Raw genomic sequence first — 23,138 nt, forward strand, 5'->3', positions numbered from 1 at the left:
CTTTATTTTATTTTTATGTGGTGCTGAGGATCGAACCCAGTGCCTCATGCATGCTAGGCGAGCACTCTTCCTCTGAACCACAACTAGTGTTTTTAAAAATGGAATCACACATAGGCAAATGCAAAATTCTCATTTTGTTCAAATCATTTCTTCACATATCAATCACTTTGGATCAAATTCAAATTTTCTCTCTCTCTTTTTTTTTTGGTTGTTGCATTTCTGGGGATCAAACTTAAGGCCTCAAGCATGCTAGGAAAGCACTCTGCTAGAGCTATGTTCCACCCAAATTGGCATTTCCAAAACAAGCATTAATTTAGAACTGACTGTGCTTCACTAAAGAAATAAACAGTGAGCATGAAAATCTCACCTTGAGGTACTATGATCTCAAGTCACACAAGTCACACAGTGGCCACAACCAGCTCTGTACCTCCTGAGCAGCCCTGTGAGAAGAGCGCCAGTGAAGCACAGGGTATGAGAAGGGCACGGCCTAGGCTGGGCACACCAGGTAGGAAGCAGCAATGCACCCACAGGGCAGCTACATCCTAGCTGCCATGACTTCCAGTATCACCAGAGAGAGAAGCTGGTCCAACTACAAGGGCATCAGGGATTCACTATCCAAAAACAAGAAAACTGAGGCCCAGAGCAGGAAGGGACCAGCTTGGGGTCACAAGCCAAGCCAAGAGCAGCTGAACTGGAGTTGTGCCAGTGAGAGTGAAGGCAGTCAGTCCTCACTCTGACTTTGGTGTCTTCACCTATAGGATGGGGCAATTGCTCCTCTCTCCTGGTTTAGGTATCCCTGGGCATTTCGGCATATAAGGACACACTCACTAGATGACAGCAACACCCCAGGTGGGCACAGTTATGAGATAAAGACTAGTGTGAGGAATGAGCTGCAACAGATGACCACAGCACATCAGTACCTGAGCCAAGCCCAGTATCAACTAAAGGCAGCACCCTAGCTAATTTAAAAAAAAAAAAAAAAAAATACAAGAGTTGATTGCCTGGACAAGGGAGATAAGGTGGGAACTTCTGCATGCTAGGGCTTTCCACAGCACAGGACTGGCAGACCTAGTAGCAAATCCAGGCACCACAGAAAAGGGGTCAGAGAACAGGCTGCATATACTCTATCTTTACCCAAATGCAACATGCAAAACCTGCTTGGCCCCTGATAGGGACAAAGCAACCAAACTGGGGAAAACCAAATGCTGCCTGGACAGTAGGTTTCAGGTTGAAAAACCAACTGTAGTTACAGTTTGAAGAAACTTATTTTCTCAATAAAGCAAATGAGGTACTCACAGAAGTAGCCAGGCAAGATTAATTGAAGTACAGAAGCAACACTAATCACCGCCACAAACCACAGATGCGGACGGGAGTACAGGAGGCTCACCAGCTCCTTCTGTTTTTGCTATGTTTAAAACTTCCAACAGAGAAGGTGGCTTTTAAAAACTAGTACAGTTGGGGCTATGATTGGGCTCGGTGGTAGAGCAGTTGCCTAGCACATGTGAGGCATTAGGTTCGAGCCCCACCACCACATTAAAAAAAAATAAACAAATAAAATGAAGGTATCGTGTCCATCTCTAACTAAAACATATATATACTTACATATATAAAAACTAGGACAGTCCTTTCAGAGGGGAACCATTCAAAAATCTGCCTTTAAAATTCTCTTTCACAGAAGCATCCAGCGTTTCCTGTTATGGTGAATGTGTATCTTATACACTCTCAGGAAGAAGAGCTGGCCAGGAGAAATGTCCGGTGTTCCCCACTTAACACGCATATCTGCACAGGTCCTACAGGGTGCCACACTGCTCTGCTCTACATTCTGAGGTTCCTAAGACGTACAATTTTTTAAACACAGTAACTTCTAAAAATGAAGCTGGTCCCCAGTCTTCCTAGATGTTTACATCCACCTGAGCAGGGAGGCCCTCGTCTCTCCATCCACCTCCTACAGCTGGCTGGGCATGAGACCTGGGACTGGATCCTGAGGAGGCAGCTGGGCATTCACCTTGCCCCTTCCCGCTCTGGGGGTTGGCTCAAGGAGCCACACTGAACACTGAACAGACAACACAGGGTTCAAGCCAACACTTTGCCTGTCCGAGCCAGCACAGTCCTGGCCATCCCTGCCCACAGGTGGCACCTCTTGGATTATCTAAGAAGAAACCAAACCCTTCTATACCCTCATGGGCAAAGCCCATCCTCCAGTCCATTGTAATGTAAAGGTGCAGGTGTGACTGATGGGTGCTGCCCCAAACTGACAAAGACAAAATTCACCTCCACCCTCAAAGGAGGGTCTGAGCTGGCCCAGGGATAAGGGAGGCTCAACAGGAATCCCACGCAAACCTGGGCCATGGCTCTTATGGAAGTTGGGTGCTCAGACCCAAGGGAAAAACAGTGACAGCCCAAGTGTTCATTCAGAGTGCCAGGCTGTGGTGGCTAGTGCCATTATTAACCTACTGTGGCCCAGACAAGCACAGTGGCTCATCCAGGGCAGCAAACTTTTTGATCGCCAGGCAGGGTCCAAACTCTACCCTTGGCTTCAGAGTAAGAAAACCATAGGGCTGGACACAACCACATTCAATTAGCTTCCTCTCCTGCCCAAACAATGCCTGGCTCCCCAAGGGCTCCCAGGCTCCCAGCACTGGGTCTGGCCCTCCCTCTGGCCCCACCTGTTAAGCCTCAAAGCATGCTTGGCATCCCTAAAGACAGCCTGCTCCAACACAGCTGTGCCAGCCGCACTTCCAGTGGAAGGTGGCCAAGGCCACGCCTCCACATGCTGGCAGGGCTGGCCTACAGCCGCCATCCACATGCCTCGGGGAGATTCTCTACTGGACGCAGGTGCCTAGTCCCCAGCCCTGCAGAAAACAGTACCAGAGCCTAATTTGGAAGTCTCAGACATTTTTAAATGTGAAGGTTACTTTAAGATTCCTTCAAGACCTCTGCCCCAGATTCAGCAGCTGGAAAGGAAGCCCAGGCAGTCAGTGACAAGAATGGAAACACTTGGCCATCATCTTTGGAGGTCTGTAGCTACTTCTTCCCAACTGTTAGATCCTGGGAACAGGGTCACTTTTAGTGCCTCAAGGATTCACAGGATACCAGCTTACACCTCAAGACAGGCTTCTTCATGCAGATATCTGATCACTGTCATCACAAAAGATCCTCAGGTCTCCCAACAGCCTCTCAGTCCCCAAGAGTCCTCTGCTCAAGAAATGAATGCAAGGACAGTCTCAGTAGGTATCAGAGGAGCTGGAGAATGCCCCACTTGCCTTAACCAAAACAAAACTTTTCCTGCTTCAGGAGGTTGGGCTCACTTCCAGTAACTCTCTGTTGAGGACACCAAAGGATGGATGTTGGGTGGAAACTCTGCTAATTGTCCTGTCACCCTTCCACCTCCAGTAGCCCAAACACTGGGAACAGAGGCTCAGGCAAGTCCAGAAGGCGGCAGCCAGAGGAGCTCCCAGTAAGAAATGTCCAAGGCTGAAGGGTGGGCGGGACTTCCAGGAGGAAGGGTGAGCAGGAGCATAGGGAGAAACAGGGTGGTCCCACGAACTGGCAGGGCATGACACACAGGGTGGCCTTCAGGAGCCAGCAAAAGAAACCACTCACGACTGACAGGAATAGGGAGGAGCTGCAGATACCAAAACGAGATGGAGGCATGAGTGAGGTGGGGGAGAGGCTGACAAAGCACTTGCTGCATGCCAGGTGCCATGCCCAGTCTGACACGCAATTCCACCCAGCACACCTCAGAGACAAGGGTGGTGACACTCCAGTGCTCAGCACTATTTGAGGTGGTGCAAGACAGTGAAGGCATCCAGACCTATACATGGAGCCCAACCTCAGGTGGAGCCAAGACTGTTCCTATTCCTCTCCCAACACAGTCTCCTCTCTGATGAGAACCACAGAGCACCTGAACTCAGCCCATTCACCTATAGTACCTGCCATGCCCGTCAGCCCAACACATCTCTCTCCTGGAAGCTGCAGCTGAGGATACAGTACAAGATATTCCATGGCCACTCAGGACCACCAACACCACCAACATCATGTGGCTGACCAAAGTCCATCTAATTCTCCTCCACACCATGCTGGGGAAGGCGAGAGGGCATAGTATAATTTAGAGAAGATGTGGGCTTTTTTGAGTCAAACTCAAAAAATCATCAGCAAAATGGGCCATGGGTGGCCTCCCTACCTCCAGCCCCAGCCAACATGAGGTCACAGACATCCGCCAGGGAGAAAGGCAGCAGGCCAGCCCTGACTCCATTCACCCACCACAGGTCTCTCCTCCACTTTGGTCATAAATCCACTCACTTGGGACCAGTCAGCCAGCTTCCTTCCCTCAAAGATTGTTTTATCTAGAAATACCAGAGAAGCATAACTAATTCTATTTGTAGAATAATTTATTAGTAATTACACTCACTTTATTTTAAGAAATAACCTTAAAATAACTAAGATGGTTCACCTGTCTATGGGAGAAAATCCTTCACAAATATTACCTCCTGAAATCCTGACTTTTAAAACAAAACCTGATGTTTCCATACTGACCAAAATCAAACATGTTAGCAAGAACCTATGCTGGCATGGATGTGCAGAAAAGGCACAATATTCATGGGAGGCAAACTATGAACAAAATTTTGGCAACATCTGCTGAAATTGATGCACATTCCTCTATACTCTAGTAGGACTTTCAAGCAGAAACCCTATTCCAGCTTACAAAAGTGAGAGGAGCAATTTGTCCAGGGCCATGTGGCCAGTGTATAGAGGAGACAAGAGATGACATTAAATTGAGCAAGCAGACACCTAAAGAGCACCAACAGAAATGGTTTACGCCTTTTTCCCCATTCTGCTAGGGACTTGCCCTCCAGCTACATGCCACAACATTATGCCATGATTCTTCACTGTGCCAAAAATGATTATGTCCATAATAGCGAAGAGCTAACAAATTGAAGGCCGGGAAATGGGGACGAGTCAAGTCAGCAACAGTTTCTTCTCACAGTGGATACCACTGAAGGAAAGCTGTTATCACACAAAGGGACTGCGGGGGCTGCCTAGCAGGGTTCACACACACTGTGTGCGCAGAGGTAAGAGTGCTCTGATAGTGCTGCAGACCTCCCAGGGGGCGGGTAGGCAATGGGTCCACAAAAGATCTTCAGGTCTCCCACAGCCTCACAGCCCCCAAGAGTCCTCTGCTCAAGAAATGAAGGCAAGGACATCCTCAGTAGGTGTCAGAGGAGCAGAATCCCCCAGAAATAGGATGAAAGCATTCAAGCCACATTCTCACAGTCCCTGGCCTTCCTCTGTCATATCTTCCTAACTCAAGATGAGGGACCTTTACAGGAGGGACTACATCCCATCCCTTGTGGATCCAATGCCAGTGGGGCCTGGCTTGGAGAAGGTGACAGTACTTCCTGACAAACAACAGGGTCAAGTCCTCAAGATCTCGTCCAAGGACCCAGATCCCACCTGCCCAGAGGGGCAGTAGTTTTCTGTTACTAACCCAGAACTTGCTGTTTTTTCTGCTTTGATTTAAAGATTAATTCATTTCCTCCTCTCCACTATCACAGACAGGTATCCTATTTATCTCCCCCAGGAAGGCAAAAAAAAAAAAAAAAAAAAAAGCCTTCATAGAGTCAAGATATCTGCCCAATGTTGGCTAGAAGCAGAAGTGCCAGGAGGTGAGCCCTGTGATCAAGAGCCAAGATTAGGATGGGTTCAGATGGGGAAGGGGACACATCAAATAAACTGGTTGCCTGACCCCACACACCAAGTCTTTCCAAACACACAACCCTCAAAACAACCCCTTCTGAACCAGCAATGCTGCACCCCATTTTGCAGAGGAGGAAGGTCATCAGGGAGTGCCCCTACCCACAATCATCACTAGCACGGTGTAGTTCCCGGGTCCAATGTGGACTGTATCCATCCAGAAAGTTCATTCTCTCTCCTCAATCTCCACTACAGGGCTGAGGAGTCAGGGAGGATGGGAGAGGCACTGGTAATTAAACCATCCCAGGAGAACTGCCCAGGCCCCTCCTTCCGCCCCCTCCTGCAAGCTCTCAGTCAGCCTGGGGGTCTAACCTCCTTTCTCCACAGTGGGAATGACACAGGCCACCTAGATTTCCGTCCAGGAGGAACACAGACACCACATTGAGGGGGAGGGAAGGACAGGAAGTGGGCGAGGGAGCCATGCATCCCAGGCAGTGAAAGCTCAATCACGGCGATGAGGACAGAGCGCTGGGCCATAGAACAGGACACTGGGGGACTCCAGCCTGCAGCAATGGCCATGTACAACCAGAGCCCCGACTCCCTCGGGCTCCTTCCCGGCCTCTGGACACTCACAGTAGGAGATGAAATGGGCCGAAAGCAACCATGCTAAGAGAGGGGAAGTGATTTGCTTGAAGGTGACAGCAGCGGCCACCCAGTCCCAGGCTCTGTCTTGCCCAGCGGGTCACCTGCGTCCGTGGCCTTAGCCCTGGACTCAGTCTTTGCCCGCCCACCCTCACTCTACACACAGACACACCCAGGGCAGCGAGGAGAACCGCAAGCATCAGCCCTTACGAAGGTGCCGCCAAGGCCAGCAGAGAAGCAGTCCGGCAGGCAAGGAAGTCTGCAAGGCGCCCTGCAGCCGCAGCCGGCCGAAGCCAAGCCCACTCCCACACCCCGCCCGGGACCACAGCTCTCGGCCCCGTGCCCCCGCGTCCACACCCCTAGCAACCCCCGCTGGGCAGGATGACCTTATCCCCACAGGCCCCAGCCCACCAGGGTCGCGGGACATGGGTCGCCCTAGAGTCAGGCGGTGGCTCACCTCTTTGAGCTGCTCCATCTCGCTGCGGATGGCCTCATAGTCCACCTCGAGCTCCTCAAACTGCAGCTTGAGCTGGTGCTTCTCCTCCAGCACCGCCAACCCGTACTCGGCCGCCTGGATCTTCTCGCGCGTGGTCTCTGCCAGTTCGTGGGACAACCGCTTCACCTCGGCGCGCAGCCACTCGGGCTGCGCCTCCATCACCAGCCGCGCGTACTCCTCCTCCTCCGACGGCGCCGACATGGTGGCAGCGCGCCGAGGCCGGTCCACCCCGCGGCTCCCGCAACCGGGCCCTCCTCAGCTGCCGCCGCCGCCGCCGCCGCCGCCGCCCAGCCCCGACGGCCGTCCGCGCCGCCGCACTGCTCCTCCCCGCCGTCCGCAGAGCACACTGGGGACTGAAGTCCTGCGCCGCGCCGACTACATGACCCGTCGGGCCCCGCGTCCACCCGGTCCCCGGCCCTGATTGGTCCGCGCCCTGCGGGGGCGGACCCTCCGGCGCCGCCGCGAAGCCGGCACCTCCCGGGGCATTATGGGGGTTGCAGTTCGGTCCGCACGCCTACTACAGGGCCCGTCGTGCCCCGCGCCTGCCCAGCCCCCGGCGGTGATTGGCCCGCGCCGCCGAGGTCGCGGACTAGCACCGGCTTCCTCGGACACTCGTGGATTCCGGTGGCCCGCGCGGAGTACCCCTAGGCTCGAGTTCCCGGCAGTATAAAGAGCAAGGCAGCTCTCGACGCCAGGAGCGTCAGTGTACAGCTTGTGATCAAAGCCTGGAGACCGTGTGACGGCTCGTCCAGGCGTCTTTGGGTGCAAGTGTGGAAGGCTGCTGGTGACGCCTAAGGGCGCTGGGAGTCCAAGGGAACCTGACCTAATCACTGCTTCCTCTCGTGACCTCCAATCCTTCAAAGCGTGTTTCATGGGGATGAAGACATTCTGAGAGCACAGTGCCATAGATGTGTTTAATAGAGTTTCTGCCTGGCACCCATTTTCAGGCATGACTTAAATTATTTGCTACATCATACGCTTCATCTGTGCCTAGATGAAACTAACCCTCCTTGTGTGTGGTATGGCTATAATTCTTCTCACTGTCCCCAAAACCTTCCCACATACCCCATAGTCGCGCACCCCCACAAAACCCAAACCTAGCGGTCCACCCCAGAGTCATGTAAATAGGTTCATTCTCCCATCCCGTTTTCTTTGAACCAGCCAATCCACAACTGCCCCACCACACACACCCCATAACAGATTTCCGTTTCACTTCCTCATTTTGTCGCACCTGACATAACACCTGAAGCTAACTACGCTCACCTCCATCCCTCTACTAGAAAGTGGCCATGTCTATCTTGGTTTATGGTCACTCTTAAGAAACCCAAAATCAAATTAGAAAGAAATTATAACAATAAAAATCACAGCACACAGGTGCACAATCCATGCTTCAATTTCACTAGGGTCCCAGAACCATCCTGTAGAGCTTTTGTTTTTCTAATGCAGGATCCATATGCATTCAGTTCTCGGGTTTCCTTGGTCTTCTTCAATCCCACCCTTGCAAGGATTGCAGAGCAGTGATGTGCACTCTTGACATATCCTCATGGGTAAATTAGGTCATGCATTTTGGACCATCACTGAGTTGTTGCTAGTTCTCAGTGCACTTTGGAAGGCGCGTGATATGGATCAGCATCCCTGACTGCCGCTGGCTTTTTCCTTTGTGATTAGTGTCACAGGAGAAGATAGACCTTGCAAATATCCTGTCACTCCTCAAACATTTAGTTTAGCATGAATTGATATTTCTTACATGAATAAATCATTACCACACTAGTGGTTTTTCTGATTCCACCCATCCTTCATTATGAGTTGCCTTTGTAGTGAAAGAAAACTATTCCTTCTCATTCATTCATTAGCAATACGAATCCATGAATTTTTTTTACTCAGTGGGTTACAATACATTACTCACCTTACTCTGATACTCAAATGTCAGCAAATTTGGCCAGTGGGAGAATTCCTCCAGATTGGTTCCATACCCTTTCAAAATGTCATAATTTTTTTAAAGCATTTTCTCACTTTCTGGCTTGAGTCATTCCAAGATTGTACTCTCTGAGTTCTAGACCTGCAACCAGGCATTTCCCCATGTAGCCTTGATTCTTTTTAGTGGTTTAATGTTTTCAGGAGAGTGTGTCATACTTAGGATTGTCATATTAAAAGATATTAAGGAGTTCAGCCGTAGTAGAAGTGGGACATGATTGATGTGCCCAGTTGCTTGGACTGTCCTGGATTCACACTGAAGTTCCTACATCTTAGACCTAGGCAAGCTCTTGTATTAAGTGGGAGAGATTCTAGGGCAAAGGAGGAAAGAGCCTTGTTTGAACAAGTGCACAGCCTCGGCAATGCCTGCCAGACCTAGACTGGCCTACACTGGCGACCTCCCTACCCCTGTGCCACACTTGTCTATGGGACAGGTCTGAGGAGAGGGGAAAGGCCATGGAAATCTGGGGCAGACACTGATCAGAGAATTTTAAACTTGGAGACAAGGTAGAAGATCTCATATACATTCAGTTATAGACAGAGCATCTGTCACTAACATTGTGGGCTTTCTTTCTGCAGGAGGGACAGCACTGAACAGTTTAGGGATGTGAGGGAGGAGCCTAGGATCCACAATGGTGACAAATAAGGGTGGAGGAATCAGGAAATGCTTTTCTGAGGAGGTGTTGCCTGAGGAAGGAAAGAGGATGTACAGGAATTGATCAGGTCAAGGCTGCAGAAATAAGGGACCCACAAAAACAAGAAGCAAGTGGCTCCCCCTGCCCCACAGACCGTGGGCCACCCCCTTGTTGAGCTCCTTCTCGGTTCCCAACATGGCCAGGTCCCTGACATGCATCAACTCATTGAGTCCTCACAATGTGACAAATTAGGCCATCTGTTTTACAATCAAGGAAACTTAGACTCACATCCGAATCCCTGGTATTTATCACCCTTCACCTCCCTTCACTCTGCCAGCAAACACTGCCTGCCCTGCTTCAGGACAAACTTCACATGAGAGCCTCCTGCTAGCCCCAGCTACCCTCCTTGGCCCCAACTCCATTGCCTCTCCCTGGATCACTATGTCACCTCTGCACTCCCCTCCCAACCTCACCACCACCACCACCACCACCGCAGTCTGTTCTCATATGGCAGCAAAGGGGTCCTAAGGTCATACCTTCTCTACTCAAATCCTTTCAGAGTCAAAGCCAAATCGTCACAGCCACCTCCCAGGCTCTGCACACCCCAGAATGGCCCTCCCTTTGCACCTCACCTCCCAGATTTGTTTGCTTTCCTCTGTTGGATACTATGTGCTGTTGCACTGTGGACCTCTCCCTAGAATGTTGTAATGCCAGATTCGTGGGACCCCAATAGACCTCCAGGAGCCGAATGCGATGCAATCACACAAAAGTCTTTATTGCAAGCTTGAGCCTGGACTCACAGCCGTTTCCCATGCAGTGGTCCCAGGGAGTGAGTCCTGGCCCTTTGTTCAGTTTATAGGTTTTGGGGGGATACTCTATGTGTCACAACATCACACAGCAAATCATTTCACACCACGGGAAAGTCAAACAACAACTCTTAACATTGATTAGCACATTCACTGGCGGGAACAAGTTGGGTAAGGGTGATTGGTTAGTACAAGAGGGGGGTTCCTTTGAACTGACTGGTTTAAGCCATGAGGGGTGTACGTGCTAAACTACATGGTTTCCCAACATGTTATCAACCACCATAAACTACTGGGGGTCATCTGGCATCCCAGGTATTTTCCCTATCTCATGCTGATTGGTGGTTGCTAGGAGGTTGCTATGGGTCCTCACCTAGCCTAACTGAGTCAAGGACACCTGGCGCTGCAGATCTCTCCTGTTATTTGCAGACATACAACTCAGCAGGGTGGGTATGTGCCTAGGAGTACTCTATGGGTTTTTCCAAGGACAAGGGTCATGTCCCCTTCCTTGGATAGGCTTTGCTCTGAGGTAGAGGCTTGCTGCAGTCTGGCTGGGCACAAAATAACTGAGCTGCCACAAAGCCTTGTAGGTTCAAATAGCAACTCTTTATTCCCGAACTCTCACCGGCACTCTACCCACACTTCCCAGGAATCCACTCCCTCCACCAGGCTCCACGCGCCAATTCTCTTGGAATCCCACGGAAAACTCAATGGGAACTCCAAAGTAGCGGGCACCAGACAGAGGCAGCAGGATCCGCCCTAATCCCCGGAGCCGCCCTATTCCCAGAGCAGGGTCATTTTTCAACCATTCCCTCTGGCAAAATGCCAGTCATTCCGACTTAACTGTGGCTTTCAACATCTCCCCCCTTCTGTTTAATTAAACAACAAGCATGTGGCTTAGGGACTGTGCCTGTGTTAGGTTGTCCAATACTACATATGGTCTTTACCCGTCATCAGATGAGCTGACCTCAGGGCATCAGCCTCCTGTCTTAGGTTGGTACCATTGCAATTGGATCTTACCCATCATTGACTACCCGTCCAGCATACAGCCATACTTGTGGATAGGCCTTTGCACCAGTGGGGGGGGGGGTGAGGCTCTTTGCCTCACCTCTGTTGCCCCCAAATTCTAGACTATCACAAGCAGAAGGGAGGAGGATGCAAAATGCCACGGAACCAAGCCAAAAAATTGTACCACCGATGACACCATCAGCAAAGATACCCCAGCACTACCACAATTTGCTGCACCAACAGATAGTTCACAATGCATGCAAGTGATACATAGTCCAGGCAAGTTCTGCAAACAGTTCAAAGCAGAGGAATCTATTAATATGTCCATTTCCTCCCAAAGTAAATCGACTCCTTGATTGAGCATCACTTGCTGAGTTATTATTCATTGATGCATCAGTTTATACAGTTTGTTGTGATAGCTATCGCAGAAGCTGTAGTTTGGTTTTATCTTTGTCTTCACAGGCACTGGGATGAAGATAGGAATTCTGGCTATGATGGCTAAGAAAAATTATGTAACATTCCAGTAGGCACTAAAAGAAAGCAAATTTCTAAACAATTTACATAATTATGTAACATTCCAGCAGGCACTAAAGAAAGCAATTTTCTAAACAATTTACATTATCCTGAACAGAATTATTAAATATAATGAAAAGGAAAGGTAAAAGTAAACAAACAGATATGTTAACCTCCTTTTTTGTTCACATATTAAAAACAATCCTCAACAGCTGTTTACCCAATTTAAATTAAACCATTTAAATCACGTGAATAAAAAAAATATTTGGATCCATTTTTTCATGAGTGCTCCTTATATATGATATATGGACACATGCACATACAAACATACAACACAAAACACAAATGTGCACACATAGAACACATAAGACAATAGTAAAGGCCTTATAGCTTTACACAGGTGAAATCTCCATTGCAATGTTTAAAAATTCCACAGTCAAAAAATAGAACTGATCAGAAAAATATTAACCTAGGTCTATATGAGCTCAAAAAACAAAATAGAACTTCATGATGTGGGAAAAGGCAATAATAAAATAGATATTGAAAAAAAGCATCCTGGTTACCACCTGGGTTTGATTCTTCTTATGATATCCCATCCTTCTTCCTGTAACTTGCATAATGGGTCTGAAGGTATTCCCACAAGTAAGCCCCAAGGTTTCTTACATTTGAAATAGGCCTTAATGGTGTTCATTATTCATTAGCCTCCAGGTGTGGGAGAATCACTGTCGCAGATGTAAGAATAGCCAAACTGGAGCTCTGGATATCAGCTGTTATGGATTTGAGTCAAATCAGCTTCTTTTTGGTCTGTGGAAATCGCTTTAGTTAATCTCTCTGGAATCCAAATTGGCCGCTGTTCTCCCTGTGGAAACACACAAACAGACCCCCGACTCCAGAAAATCACTGGGTCAGGACCTTTCCATTGTCCTGCTAGAATATCCTTCCAAAGTACCTTGGGCTATGTACATTTTTTGGACACATATGTCTTTCAGCAGCACTAAGCCCTGATGAATCCAAATTTGAAAAGTTTAGAGTAAAAAGGGTTATTTTAAGTTTATCTTGGGGGGATATATACCCCTTTCTAATTCCCTCTTTTTGCTTTAATAAGTACATTTTAATAGTTTGATGAGCTCTTTCAACTATGTCTTGTCCCTGTGGATTGTATGGGATTCCTGTTATGAGTAATGCCAAATTATGAGCAAAATTGTTTAAAAGAGGTAGAAGTATAGCCAGGGGCATTATCTGTTTTTAACTGTTTTGGAACATCCACAGTGGCAAAATTTTGTAAGCAATGAGCTATAATATCTTTAGTTTCTTCTCCGGCATGAAGGGAGCCAATTTTACAAATTATCTTAGTTCAAAGTCCAATGTAAACACATTATTTTTGATCTTGAAATACTTGAATAATCAAAGTCCTTTATATTTTTTAAAGCAAACTAAACTACTAGATTTAATGTCTTTTAAATTCAAGTCTTCCAAAAGCATTTTGCCTTAGTTTTTAGAATTACTTTAGTCCTTTTAAATTTTTGATGTGGTTTTAAACCAATTTCCTTCTAGTTTAACGTTTTTTAAATTGGCTCTTGTCTATAAATTTTAACACCCTCATCTGAGACTTTTAATTTTTGTACCACCAGAAATTAAAGTTGATGGGCTTTTTGAAAAAATTACTAATAATCTCCTTGTTCTTCTATTTTATCCAATATTTGACTTTAAACTTCTCTCTTTTTACCTTTTTTTATCTTGAATGTCTGTATCTAATAGTTGTCTTAGCTTTTTGTATTTTTTATCTGAAATACCTTTATTTGACATTTTTAACCATTTTTATCTTGTTTTTATCTTTTAGTTTTTTTTTTTTTTAAGGTTTGTACATTTACCCTTAGTTGCTTTTTTTCTCCTAGTTTTTTTTTTTTTGTTTCCTATTTTGTGGGTTTAAAATTTTTGTCTTCCTACATCTTTTTTTATCTTTCTACATCTTTTCTATCTTTTTTTACCTTTCTGTACTTCTGTCTTTAAAGTTTTTAACTTCAAATTTTTAATCTTCTTTATCCAAATTGTTTTTATCCTATTATCTTCCCATTTTTATGGGTTTTTTTTTTAAGTAATGCTTTTAAGATTAACTAGGCTTTGAATGATGCAATCTTTCCTCAGCTGTGAAGGCATCTTAACCACCTTTAATTTAACCTTTTAAAGCCTTTTGGAACTTACTTAGACATTTTACAACTTTTTACTTTATCACACAAAGATTATCTCAACTAGAAACATTTCTTTTTCCTTTAACCTTCCATATTAAAATATATTTTCATCTCTTTTCTAGCCATTAGCCCTTTTTATAAATTCACATTCTGAAACAACCCTTATAAAATTTCTGAATTTAGACAAATTACTCCACTTTAATAAGATGAAATACTTTCATGTTTTTTATGGTACTATAATACTATAATTGAAACCCAACTGAAACTTCTTATACTCTTTGTATATAAATTACACCTGTAGAATCTTAACTCTTAGTAACCTTGTTTCAGCAAAGACACAGACACAAAGCAATATTAAACTTTTTTTCCATTTACCAATTTATGAAAACACACATAATGTTTAAATATATTACCTTATGGAACTTAATAAGTAAAGAGTACTTGATTTTATATTTAGTGGTTGATGTTTTAGCACTTTAGCTTTATAAATTAATCAGATGTCTGTAAAAACCAAGATCTTAAACAAGTGTAGTAAACAGAACTAGCCATCTCTTTTTTGTTGAAGAAAAATCCTTCTACGGGATTGCATGATGGTCCCATTGTGATATATTTAACAACTCCTCTTTAAAAAGCCATGGGCTACATTTTTGTATTGTATCAACATATGTCCTAACTGTTCTTGGTCTTACTGAGGTGCCTCCTTCCTCTAACAATTTCTCTTCCTCAGGGGTGAACAACTTCAAACTTTGAGCCAACCATTTTCCCCAGTTTGCCTGAGAGAGTTCTAGGGACAGGCAACTTGAAATAAAAACAAAATAAATCAAAACAAGAACACATTGTTTTTTGAAATGGTCACCCATTCTCTCTTTCTCAGGGGCGAGCAATTTCACTTACCTCCAAGCTTCAGGCGTTCCCTGTATGGGCCACCAAATGCCGCAGTCTGGCTGGGCACAAAATAACCGAGCTGCCACAAAGCCTTGTAGTTCAAACAGCAGCTCTTTATTCCCCTACTCTCACCGGCACTCTACACACACTCCCCAGGAATCCACTCCCTCCACCGGGCTCCGCACGCCAATTCTCGGAACCCCGGGAGAACTCAAGGGGAACTCCAAAGTAGCATCCCAGAATCCACCCTAATTCTGCAGCAGAATCCGCCTTAATCCCCCAGAGCCGCCCTATTCCCAGAGCAGGGTCACCTTTCAACCATTCCCTCTGGCAAAATGCCAGGCTTCATTCCGACTTAACTGTGGCTCTCAACAGAGGCTGGTTTCTCAAAAATAGAGTCACATTATTTTCTCAATGTCAGCTCTAGGGCAGGGACCCCTTTGAGGCCTAGCATCTCCTGGACCACATTAAGTGTTCCAACCAGAGTCCCAAGGGGTTCAGCCTATGAAGATCAAGCTGGTCTCACATGCACTGCTCCCCAGCCACATTCCCCGTCTGGTGGGAAGGTGGGGAATGCACAGGAGGAGGGAGGCAGCCTCCGTAGAGGTGAAGAAACAGGGAATGAGTTCGGGGCATCTGGGGGTGGTATCAGGAATATGGGCAGTGGCACCATCTAAGGCTGGACCCCTGAGCCAGAGGAGTGGGGGCAAAAAGGTCATCCCCTTGGATGACCCAGACCCACTCTGCTTTTGTGAGCAAAGGCTCCAATATCCCAGGCAAAGATGGAAGATGGCAAAGTCAGGCACACAGAAGCTGGGACCTGATCCACATGGGGCCATGTCAACAGGCTTTTCCCAATTGCTGTTCCATAGAGTGGTGAGAGTGTTTGCAGATGTGAGCCCCTCCTGGCTGGCCCAGGAGCAAGGCCCTTTCCCCACCAGGTGTTTTCCTGCCCAGGTGTACTTTGGCTCAGTATGACATGGAATACCTGAGTATCCATATGACATTGGCAGGTCTTTGGCCCAAATATCACTCATTCAGAAACTCCTCCTCTGTGCCAGGCCCTTGGGGTTCAGATGCAGTAATGATGGCAGTGCCAAAGACCCCGACATACTTGTTGAGCATTTATCCTGCTCTAAGCCCTGTGCTGAGCAGTCAGTGAACATTCACTACCTCTCAAGCCGCACAAACAAGGTACAAAGAAGGTACCATTGTTCTTATTTTACAGATTAGGAAACCGAGGCAGGATGAGGTAAATTACTTGTTCAAGGTTACATGACTTATAACTGGAGAAACCTAGGATCTGCACCCCAGTCTATGTGGCACCACACTCCAGCTCCCACCCCCTCCCCTAGCCCTTTCTGCTGGGAACGAGACACAGTCCTGCTCTCGAAGATTCACGTTTCAGAGGGAACAGGTTTCAATATCTAACTGCTACCGTGATACAGATGATGTACACGGGACACTGGGGACTGTGAGGGGCAGTATGGAGTTGGGGAACGTTGGCTGAGCCTCAGAGGATGGGCAGGTATTTGCCAGGCATGGAAGATGTGTGTCAGAGAGAAGTCCCCAGAGACACAAAAATGTAGAATTATGGATAATGTGGTCTGACAGTGGGATGAATTCAGGGCAACTGGGCATGATGCAAGTTCTTTTACCCTAGTGATTAGAGCTCTATCTGATGTATGAGGGGTAAAGATTTGCTCCCAAGATGTAGGCTCTCTATTCACCTCACAGATTGTTTCTTTTGCTGAGAAAAAAACTTTTTAGTTTGAGTTTATCCCATTTATTGATTCTTGATTTTAATTCTTGTGCCACAGGGGTCTTATTAAGGATGTAGGGGCCTAATCCCACATGATGGAGACTAGGGCCTACTTTTTCTTCTATTAGACTCAGGGTCTCTGGTTGTACTCCTAAGTCCTTGATCCATTTTGAGTTGAGTTTTGTGCATGGTGAGAGATAGGGGTTTAATTTCATTTTGTTGCATATGGATTTTCAGTTTTCCCAGCACCATTTGTTGAAGAGGCTATCTTTCTCCAATGCATGTTCTTGGCACCTTTGTCTAATATGAGATAATTGTAGTTTTGTGGGTTAGTCTCTGTGTCCTCTATTCTGTACCATTGGTTTACCAATCAATAAATGGGCCAAGAACCTGAAGAGACACTTCTCAGAAGATAATGTACAATCAATCAACAAATACATGAAAAAATGTTCATCATCACTAGCAATTAGAGAAATGAAAATCAAAACCAGTCTGATTTCATCTCACTTCAGTCAGAATGACAGCTATTATGCATAAAAATAACAATAAGTGTTGGCAAGGATTGGGGGGCGGGGGGTGGGGGGAGGTACACTCATACACTGCAGGTGGGACTGCAAATTGGTGCAGCCAAGATGGAAAGCACGATGGAGATTCCTTGGAAAACTGGGAATGGAACCACCATTTGACACAGCTGTCCCTTGCCTCGGTCTATACCCAAAGGACTTAAAAACAGCATACTACAGGGACACAGCTGCATCAATGTTTATAGCAGTACAATTAACAATTGCTAAACTGTGGAACCAACCTAGATGCCCTTCAATAGATGAATGGATAAAAATACGTGGCATATATGCACAATGGAATATTATTCAGCAATAAAAGAGAATAAAATCATGGCATTTGCAGGTAAATGGATGGAGTTAGAGAAGATAATGCTAAGTGAAGTTAGCCAATCCCAAAAAACCAAATGCCAAATGTTTTCTTTGATATAAGGAGGCTGATTCATAGTGGGATAGGGAGGGGGAGCATGGGAGGAATAGACAAACTCTAGATAGGGCAGAGGGGTGGGAGGGGAAGGGAGGGGGCATGGGGTAATTAATGATGGTGGAATGTGATGATCATTATTATCCAAAGTACAGGTATGAAGATACATATTGATGTGAATATACTATGTATACAACCAGAGATATGAAAAATTGTGCTCTATACATGTAAACAAATTTTAATGCATTCTGCTGTTATATATAAATATTTTTAAAAGAAAAAATATTTGGGGGGGGGGGGAGATGTTTCATAGGGATCAAGTCCTGAGGAAGGCAAGAGGAAGTCACACAATGGAGAACAGAAGAGATTGACCTAGGCTGTAGTATTGGCCAAGCCTCCAGGTCCTGCCCAGAACTCAGATGTGGGAGCAGCAATTATTCCCTTTTGGTGAAATGCTTTCAGGTTTCAAGCCTGTTGCAGTAGCATCAGAACTTCACCCCATTTTATAGATGGATTCTTCCCCCGCCCCCTATGTGGTACCAGGGCCTTGTACATACTAGGCAAGTGTTTTACCACTGACCTGCATCCCCAGCCCTTTTTAAATTTTATTTGCGACAGGGTCCCACTCAATTATCCAGCGTGGCCTTGAAATTTTGATCCTCCTACCTCACCCTCCTGAGTAGCTAGGATTACAGGCATGCTCCACCGTGCTCCCCGGATAATATTTCATTGTATGAATAGAGCACATATTCTTTATTTGTTCCTCTGTTGGTGGACACCGATGGTTCCCACCCCTTTGGGTATTTTGAAGACAATATTGTGGACATGACTATACTTGTTTCTATTTGCGTCTCAACATTCAATTCTGTGGGGTATATACTTAGACATGTAACTGCTGGGCTATATTATAACTCTGTCTTTAGCTTTTGAGGAACCCCTGTGTTTTTCATAGCAGCTGCACCACTTAACATTTCCACCAGTAATGTGCAGGACTGCCAATTTCTCCACATTCCCAACAACACTTGTTATTTTCCATTTTTAAAATAAGAGCCATCCTCATGAGTGTGAGGAGCAGTCTCATTGTGGTTTTCCTCTAATGACTAGTATGTTGAACATCTTTTCATGTGCTTCCTGGGCATTTGTGTATCTTCTTTGGAGAAAACATGGGGGACACTGAATGAAGAGTACATGAGATCTCTCTGTTTCATTTCCTAAAGCAACAAGTGAATTTTTAATGATCTCAGAGTTTTAAAACTTAATCATAATAAAGGGAACAATCTGTATCTTAGTAGATTACTTAATTAGCCATGTACTAATTAGAGTCAATGTGATTTAGTTTTAGTTTTTCAAAAAGATATTATATATATATATATATATATATATATATATATATATATATATATATATATATATATATATATCTTTTCTTTTTCTTTTTTTGTACTGGGGATTGAATCCAGGGGCGCTTTACCAATGAGCTACATCCCCAGCCCTTTTTATTTTTTATTTTGGGACAGGGTTTCACTAAGTTGCTTAGGGCCTTGCTAAATTGTTGAGGACAGCTTTGAAATTGTGATCCTCCTGCCACAGCCTCCCAAGTTGCTGAGGTTACAGGTGTCCACCACCAAGCCTGGCCAGGCTATATCTATTTTATTGCATTTAATAAACTGAGAAAATATGCCATGACTTTTAACCTGATGATCACAGTGCTAACCCAATAGTGCTCATTTCTATCAGAGATTCAAAAAAATGTATGAAAATCATACATATTTATGCATGAAAAATATACAGAGAAGAGTAAGTCCCTTGCAAGGGGACTTTCCATTTTTAAATAGTATGTGCTGTGTATGATATGCACTGTTCCCTATCACTGTGTATTTTTTATGGATCCACGGTACTCCATGATGTAGATGTGCCACACTTTAACCCCACTACTGAATCTTTAGGCTGTTCTTTGTCTTCTGCAAACACACTAATGCATCAAGAAATGTCCATACTACCCTTGAGCCCTGAGCAATTCTCTTGTTCCTGGAAAGAGACCCTTCAATCACTAAAAGTTATTGAATTGATGTAACCACAGTCATTCAATGATAGAGCTGCCGGGTGGGAGCTCTCTTGGGTTCCTTTCCTTATCTTGTTCTTGACTGGTGAGTGGATACTTCTCTCCCTTGGGTATCTTCCTCAGATCCCTGTGCTCAGGTGGCTGGTGATCCCGTTGCTTGAGCCAGTACAGCTGTGGAGGAGGCATCCAAGTGGGACTATCATCTGACAGATTGTCTGCAAGCGTTTCTCCTTGTTCCAGGGCCCTTTTTGTCCTGGAAAGCTCTGACATACTCCTTAAATTGATCTGCAGATTCAATATGGGCCCTATCAAAATCCAGGTGACTTTTGGGGTTTGTTTGTTTGTTTGCAGAAATCGATCAATAGAGTAGTATTAAGAGCCCAGATATTGACCCATACCTTGTGGTAAGCTGATTTGCAACATATGCTCTAGGCACAACAGATAACCACATACAGAAGAATGAAGTAGGAGGGCTGGGGATATAGCTCCATTGGTAGAGTGCTTACCTTGTATGCATGAAGGCCCTGGGTTCAATCCCTAATACCACACACACACACACACACACACACACACACAAAGTAGGAGCTCCACCTCATACAGATGCAGAAATAACTCAGCATGGATTAAAGACCTAATTAACTGTATGATACTCTTAGAAAGAACACATGTATAAATTTTTGGGTTTCTTAACTATTATAATAGAACTACAAAGAGAGAGAGAGAGAGAGAGAGAGAGAGAGAGAATGGACAATTTGGACTTCATCAGATTTGAAATCTGTTCTTCAAAGGACAATTCTAAACAAAATGGGAGAAAAATCTTTTAAATAATATATCTGATTAGGGTCCAACACTCAGAATCTCCAAACAGAAGTGTCAGCCACAAACTGTGACCTCAGGACCCTGCAGAGGACATGGTAGCCTCGTGCAGCTTGGGGACCTACCTGAGAAGGACTGGGAATGAAGGGTTTTCATATGGATTGAGGAATGAGGAGGAGGCAGAGGGGTAATAGAGGAAGCGGAGAAGAGTGGGGAAGGACGGTCCTCCCACGAACTTAGATGGCACTCTAGTAATGACACCACCAACAGCAAGCGTATTGGTTTGCTCAGGCTGCTGTGATGAAAATATTATAGACTGAGGGCTTCAAACAGCACACATTTATTTTCTCACAGTCCAGTTCTCACAGAGAACCAAAATGCCAGCGTGGTCCGGTGCTTGCCGAGGCCTCCCTCCCTGGTCTGCCTTCTGGCTGTGTCCTCACATGATGGAGCCACCTCTCTGGTGTCTCTTTCTCTTCTTACAAGGACACCAATCCTAGATCAGTCCCTTCTTACTTTATGAACCTCATTTAACCTTAACACCTCCTCACAGACCCTATCTCCACATATAATCCCAGGAGGGGTTGGGGCTTCTATATATGAATTTTTTTTTCGGGGTGGGGGGGTTCACAAATCAATCCATAACAATAAGGATAATAGATACCAGATAGTGTGCTGGTAGATATTTAACCATCTGCTTTGCTATTAAAAAATAAAGGCCTGGTCTGGGATTGTGGCTCCGTGGTAGAGCGCTCGCCTAGCACGTGTGAGGCCCTGAGTTCAATCCTCAGCACCACATAAAAATAAATAAATAAAGGTATTATGTCCAACTATAACTAAAAAATAAATATTAAAAAATAATAATGAAATAAGGGCATGTTGTCCATCTATAACTACTAAAAAAAAAAAGGCCTAATTTGTATAATTTTGTGATTTTTGAACTCCACCCATGGTTAATTTCAAGCTGTTAATTTCAGCTAAGCTAGCTGAACAGCATTGGGAAGAGAGTCATAGCAGCAATTGCAGGGTGACTCCACATTCAGACACATAGAGGTAAAAAAACCTCAGGAACACAAATGGTAGCAAAATATAGCACAATAATTAGAAAGTGATGAGTTTGGGGCATTTACTGTGTTTTTAATAAAATGTAATCATGAGTGTACACAATTGAACATTCCATGGAGGCCAAGTTTAACAACAGGCTCCAAAGTTTCTACAGATTTAACAAAGGAGGCTCTTACAGCAGGCGAGGTAAATGCATAGTTCATGTCATACAGACCAAATGTTTCATTGCTATTATTACTTTCTCTGTAAGTAGCTACAACAATGTGTTGAACACCTACTTTGTTCCAGGTTATTTTCAAGCCCCAAGCATTTATCTTTGTTAACCCTTGCCACAGCCTCATGCATGTACTAGTCAGCTTTCTGTTACTGTAACAAATACTTGAGATGATAAGCTTATAAAGATAAAAAGTTCAGGGGCTAGGGTTGTGGCTCAGTGGTGGAGCGCTTGCCTGGCATGCATGAGGCACTGGGTTTAATTGTCAGCACTGATTAAAAATAAATAAATAAAGGTATTGTGTCCATCTACAATGAAAAAAATATTTAAAAAAATAAAATTTTTTGGTGTACAATGAATCAAAAGGCATTCTGCTGTCATATATATATATATATATATATATATATATATATATACACACACATATATGTGATGTGTGTGGGGTGTGTTTATATATGTATGTATGTGTATATATATGTCTGTATGTGTATATATATGTCTGTATGTATATGTATATATATATACACATACATATGTGTGTGTACATATATATATATATATATACATATACAAATACATATACACATACATATATATAAAGTTTGTTTGGCTCACAATTTTGGAGGTTTGGGTTCATGAACGGTTGGCCCTGTTGCTTTGGGGCCCTTGTCAAGGCAGCATGTCACGAAGGCAGTGCTACAAAGCAAAACCACTAACTTCATTAGACAGGTAGTGAAAAATGGGGACAAGAAGGGACTGGGGTTCCACTCTTTCCTTAAAGGGCATGCCCTCAATGACCCAAAGGCCTCCCACTAGGCTCCACCTTTTTTAAAAATTTTTTTTAAGACATCGATGGACCTTTATTTTATTCATATATTTATACGTGGTTCTGAGATTAGAACCCAGTGCTTCACTCATGCCAGGCAAGTGCTCTACCACTGAGCCACAGCCACAGCCCCTAGGCTCCACCATTTAAAGTTTCTACTGTCTCCCCAAATGCCACCTGTAGACCAAGACTTTAACAAATGGGCCTTTGGGGAATATTAAAGATCCCATCTATAGCCAGGTGTTAGCTACTATCCCTACTTTACAGAGGAGGCAACTGAGGGGGAGGGTTAGAGTGATATCCATGGATCTGAATCCACAAGCCCTGCTAGGTGGAGAGGGATGTCAGCTCTTCAATTTATCATCACTTCATTGTGACCAAAACCCTCCCCATCCTTCTGGATGCCCAGTGAACTTGACACTTCCACTCAGATTTCCTGAGGCCACTGTTAAACACTGTTAAACAACTCGTGTGCATACCCCATTCTCCCAAGCTCTCACCCAAACTGCTGCCGTGCAGATAGGTGTCCTTTCTGGGCTCCCAGGTTTTGAAGCCTTTGCCAACGTTGGG

At 45.1% G+C, this 23,138-nt stretch overlaps 1 protein-coding gene across 3 annotated transcripts in view; it reads right to left on the reverse strand.

The window, feature by feature from the left end:
• Bicd2 (BICD cargo adaptor 2) overlaps positions 1–7,129 on the reverse strand; it is a 57,906-nt gene extending 50,777 nt beyond the window's left edge. For all 3 annotated transcript variants that reach the window (XM_027950969.2, XM_027950970.2, XM_027950968.2), the window contains exon 1: positions 6,794–7,129. In XM_027950969.2, coding sequence (XP_027806770.1) covers positions 6,794–7,033 — 240 coding nt within the window. In that variant the 5' untranslated portion in view covers positions 7,034–7,129. The remainder of the gene's footprint in view (positions 1–6,793) is intronic.
• Positions 7,130–23,138: the final 16,009 nt, after the last annotated feature.

This window comes from Marmota flaviventris, chromosome 16 (assembly GCF_047511675.1).
Source record: "Marmota flaviventris isolate mMarFla1 chromosome 16, mMarFla1.hap1, whole genome shotgun sequence".
Taxonomy (NCBI): domain Eukaryota; kingdom Metazoa; phylum Chordata; class Mammalia; order Rodentia; family Sciuridae; genus Marmota; species Marmota flaviventris.